The sequence below is a fragment of the Cavia porcellus genome, unplaced genomic scaffold (assembly GCF_034190915.1).
Source record: "Cavia porcellus strain 051 isolate PalLab524CR breed Dunkin Hartley unplaced genomic scaffold, mCavPor4.1 scaffold_17, whole genome shotgun sequence".
In the NCBI taxonomy this organism is placed as follows: Eukaryota; Metazoa; Chordata; class Mammalia; order Rodentia; family Caviidae; genus Cavia; species Cavia porcellus.
In genome coordinates, this window is record NW_026947500.1 from 60,190,975 (window position 1) to 60,196,410 (window position 5,436).

General features: G+C 34.6%; 1 protein-coding gene across 1 annotated transcript; it reads left to right on the plus strand.

Moving 5' to 3' along the window:
* Window positions 1-1,848: 1,848 nt before the first annotated feature.
* Window positions 1,849-2,839, plus strand: LOC111756225 (mitochondrial import inner membrane translocase subunit Tim9-like). The gene is given in 2 exon segments (XM_063229104.1): window positions 1,849-1,907; window positions 2,521-2,839. Coding segments are annotated over 2 exon segments (378 nt in total).
* The last annotated feature ends 2,597 nt before the right edge of the window (window positions 2,840-5,436 follow it).

The following is a 5,436-nucleotide window of genomic DNA, read 5'->3' on the forward strand; positions in this document are numbered from 1 at the left end:
TTGGTGAATATGTAGTCTAGAATATAGCTTTTCAGTTGCCCTCTGAACTCAAACTAGAAAAGAAAAAAAAAACATAGTTCTTTAGCTTTTCTACTTGCGATGTATTTTATTATCTACTAATGTGTTATTGATCCCTCAGGCACTGTATTTCTTCTGGATTCAGGTTTGTTAGGTGTTATGTCGCTAGTACTAGGATGTTATTTATATAGTGGAAATATGTCTATTTGGAGGAATAAAAGTGTTCAAAACAATTCCCGTTTGTCTTTATCATTTCTGAAGTTTACAGTATGTTGTGTGTTCTTGATCGTTTCATTTTATTTATTTGAATTTTCTCTTCTTATGAAAATTACCTAAAAACCTACCAATTTTGTTTTGCCCTCTTAAAAGACTAACTTTTTTTCTTGATTTTTTTTCTGTTGCTTCCTATTAAGTTCTTGCTATGTCATGGCACTAATGTGTTTTATTTCCTTTTTTTCTGATAACGTTGGCCGATTTGTTCTTTTAATAATTCCGTTTGTGTAAAATTTGACTATTTCATGAGATTTTTACTCTTTTGTTAAATGTTTTATTTTCTTGCAATAAACTTTTCTCTTTTTATTCCTCCTATGCTTAACACATTAAAGGGTGCAACTTTTTTAAATAATCAGACAATCATAAAACTTTCTGGATAATTAAGAGAAAAAATATACCTTATATGATCTTCATTTTATAGCAGTTTTAATCACAGGCCAACACATGAAAACATCAGTGCCCATTGCTCAATGAGTGGACATTCAGAAAGTGCCGTATAGGAAATATATATATATATATATATATATCTGTCATTCAATATAATATAAAATAAGTTGGAAATAATACATAATACAGTCATGCAATGCCTTTTTTGTGAGCAGTTTAGTTTACAAACAGAAGCATTCAGCAAAATTTTGCTTCCAATCATACATTCCACATTAAGTGTTAAACACCATCTTCCCCAGAATTGTGAAACCAGGTTAGAGTGTGAACCACATTTCCACTGACAGATACTGACATAATTATAATTATCATATAATTTTTATAAGATAAAATATCTTACTTTATTTTTATTTATGAAGTACATATAATGCAATATTACTTAGCCTTACATAAGAATTGTATGCTGTTATTTATGACAATATGAGTGAACCTGAAGGATATAGCAGTATGACATAAGATAGTAACTTATCGCAATTATATGTGAGATATAAATACTCTCACAGTAAAGAGGAGTAGAACTGTGCTTATCAAAGCTTTCAAGATTGGATAAGTAAGAAAACTTGTTCCTACATATTATGTGCAGCATATTAACTACAGCTATGAAGGCTGTATTATATACCTGAAATTTGCTAAAAAGACTGTACTGTATTCATGAGTTGGCTAAAATGGCAGTCCTTAAATATTTTAGCCAGAATAATAAATGAAAAAAATATTGCTTCACTGGGATGATCAATGTGTTCATTAGATTGTGATGGAAATTTCACATATGTACACATTTGATATGTACACGTATCAAAACATCCAAAGTATTATCTAAATATATGTACTTCCTACTGAGCAATTCACACTAACAGAACTAGGAAAAGTACAAAATAATACTAATGGTACTCAAAATAAATCAGCTTTTCATAACATTTTTGTAGGATTTTTCCCTATAGAATGTATTGTATTAGAGATTGAGAGATTCCTGTGCTTCCAATTCATTTGGGCTGTCTAATTAGTAAATGGTTAGGGCAAATTTTAAGTCTATTTTTGCTGTCAATTTAGAGTACAGTCCCTTATTGCCAGGTAGATCTTGCACATGATTTAAGTCCTTTGAGGTGCTATATGGCAATGTGTGTTATGATCCCATTTGTTTCCTATCATGGTGAATGTTCCATGAATAAGTGGGGGTATGTAAAGAAATTTCACATATGCCTTCAACTTCCTGTTTCTGTTCCAACTCACATTCTAGCACTGGTTTCTTGAAAACTATGTGGCATACAGTACTTCTTTTAGGAGCAAACCAAGCTGTGTTAGCATTTAATCAAGGTTTCCATGACTTATTCTGAAAGTTAAGAACCTGTAAGACAATTATCATAATTTCTAGAAACTACAAAATGCTGATGGAATAAGTCAAGGGAAATCAAAATACAAGGCATTTACTCACAGCTGTGAATAGGAAAACTCATCATTAACATATATAGCCTCCTCTAATTCTTCTTCAGGTTCAAAGAAATTCTAAATAACAACCTGTGAATATCTTTGTAGAAATTAACAAAACTGTATCAAGAATCACATGAAAATACAAAACACAGTTGACATTGCTTCTTCCATGTGTCCTCTGCCATCCCCAGGCTGAGGTTCCCACCATAAGCCTGACCTGTCCTCCAGGGTCCCCCATAATATTGCAGCCCCAGCCACGTGGAAGTGAGAGAGCTAACTATGTGAGAAATCAGGCCTCCATGAACATTGGGCACAGACTAGAGACCTGCTTCTCAAGAACTCGGGAATCTCATGCTTTAGGAAAGATAGCTATAAATATCCCAAAGAATATTCTGTACAGATACCAGAATCTCATCAGATTTAACCATTCAGGGAATTCCTGTGAACCTCCAATAAGTGTCCAGAACTCTACTTTTTGGACTGTGTTAAAGACTTTACAACAAGAGAAGTAAAACCTGAAGAAGTCAATTGTTCTGAACATTGCTTACAGAAATATTTAAAAATGACACAAAGAATATTTATGAGGTTTCAGAAATATATTCAGCAGAACCAAGCCCTGGCAGTTAAAGCAGGACTTATTGGACAGCTGCAATGGGGAAGACCTGCCGATTGGCTCTGATTGGAGGGTGCCATCTCCAGTAGCTGGGAAAGAGAACCCATCTAGGGAATCCCTGGTAGACGTGGGCACCACATGAAACCATCTGTCATGACGATTTGGCAAGTGGAAATCCCTGGAAAACCAAAATTGTTGCTCACCAGTCTTACTGTTCAGTGAAAATAGTAAGATGCAATGCTTACTGAGGCCTTAGGTTTAAGCAGCTTGGTCACTTCATTAGAAAGACAAGCCACTGTTTTTTCATTTGCGACTGTTAATTTTAAACTAAATATGTGTTCACTCATGTAAGAAAAGATTTATTATTGAAAGTAATATAAATGGAAATATCATTGAACCGTTATTTGTAATATATAGAGTGATGCATTTTGACTAGACTGTGGATAAGTTGAAATGTTTCTCTTTTTCTTTTTTTTTTTTAATTGGTACGGAGGATCGAACTCACAACTGCTAAATCCTCAGCCCCTTCGAAATGTTTCTCAATCAGTATCACTCTCTAAGCTTTCTTTTTCATGTCTGACTCAAATTGCTGTAAATAGAGAGAAGAGTTGCTTATGAGTAATTGAAATGCATAACACTTTCTTGCCTCCATTTGAAGTGGGGCATTACATATTTCTATCTTGCATTTTCACATATGTTTAGGAAGCTTCCCATCTGGGGCTGTCTTGGGAATGTTTCCTTAAGGGTTGATTTTTATGGTCTAGTGGAGTCTGTATTGTTTTGCATTTTGTTCTAAATAACCAACATGAATGTTAATGAGTCTCACCAACCTGTTTCAGTTTATCATAAGCTGTGACATCTGGGTAAAACATGAGCAGAGTTCAAATAGGATGTCAGAGCCAGTGAATCTTGAAGCAAAGTCAAGCATTTTCAAGAAATTCCAGTTTATGACTAAGTACACCAAGAAATTTAGTAAAAGTGAGATAACTAATATAGATTAATATAGACTTGGCTTGTGAATGGACTTTGCTACTAGTCTAAATTTGTGTTTAAGGAAACATTAGCCACTATTTTAACTCACCAACATGATTTCTGTTGTATTATGTTTTGGGGAAGTGGGAGTTCTATTAAAATGTTGAAATACAGATTATAGTAAAATATACAATTTGCTATAATGCATACATGAAACATAGGCTGGCTTCACTTCAAATAAGGAAGCAACCAAAATTAATTTGCTAAATGTGGAAAACAAAACTTCAGACATTTTATTCATTTAAAACTTTGGGAAATTCATAAATATACTTTGCTATTTTTTTGTTTTGTGTTATTTTTGTATGTGTGTGTAATCAAGCCCTACATCATTATTATACATTTCACAAAACTAATCAAATAAGGGAAATTTTGCACAATAGAATCTCAAATACAGTGGGTGTGTATGTCAGACGTTGAGGACTTTGCAGTTGTCCATGCACTAAATGGACATTGCTGAGATGTTCATCCTTCATTCTGGCCTCACTTGGAAAAGATGGGTAAGTTTCAAGCACGATTTTAATGTTCTGCATTTAGGGTTTTATTTTGTTTTTGTTTTTTGAGACAGAATCTTGCCTTGTATTTCAGGTTGCCCTTGAGATCATGGAGCTGAAGCTGGGCAAAAATGTTCAACCATCTTGCCTCAGCCTCCAGAGTTCTGGGATTATGGCTGTTTGGCACTATGCCCAACTAGCATAATTTCAATACTCTTCAAATATGCATTGTACAAATTATCAACAAAGCTATAAATGTAAAACATGAAAACATTTATCAGAAACTCCCCAACACCTGTGCAATACATAAGGCCCTATAAGCCACCAGGAAAAATCAGCCAGGAAGCAGTGCAGACCCATACCCTGTGGGCTGGCAGATGTCCTACCAGATGCCTGGGAGAAGCAGCTAGGAAACAGTGTAACCAGCAAACCCATGTGCCTATAGAGGCTCCACTACTTGCCTGGGAGAAGCAGCAAGGAAGCCACGTTGCCTCCCTGTGTGCCTACAGAGGCCTTCTGGCTGGGGAAAGAGGCAAGGATGTCAAGTTTCCTCCATGTGTACTGACAGAGGCCCTGTCAGCTGGGAAGAAGTAGATATGTTCAATAGTACTAACCATCCCCAAATGAAATGGTATCACTACATTCCAGTTAAGATGTCTAAAATTTAAAAATATCTTCAACACCAACTTCTGACAATGAGGGAGAGAACCTGAAAACATAATTTTTACTAGCTGGGAAACAAAAGACAACCCTCTGAAACCAGTTTGGCCATTTCCTATTACCATACATATTCTTACCATAAAACTCAGATATTCTATTCCTATATATCTACCCATGAAATGAAAACTTAAAACTAAATGAAAACGTATCCATTCATACACATTCTGTGTTATCATATTAGAACAGTTTCACTCATAATTTGATATATCAGGAAAGAATTTGAATATCTCTCATTGGAAAAGGGTTTAACAATGTTGAACGAATTATGTTAGGTCTGCAAATGAATGCTCTGCTGATATATACAGAAATAAAGACTTCATACACATGATAGGAAACAAGCCTGTTTCAAAGGACTATATATTCTGTTGCCTTTTATTTCTTAAAGCAATATTTGGGTAAAGGCAAAATTAGGATAGAAAT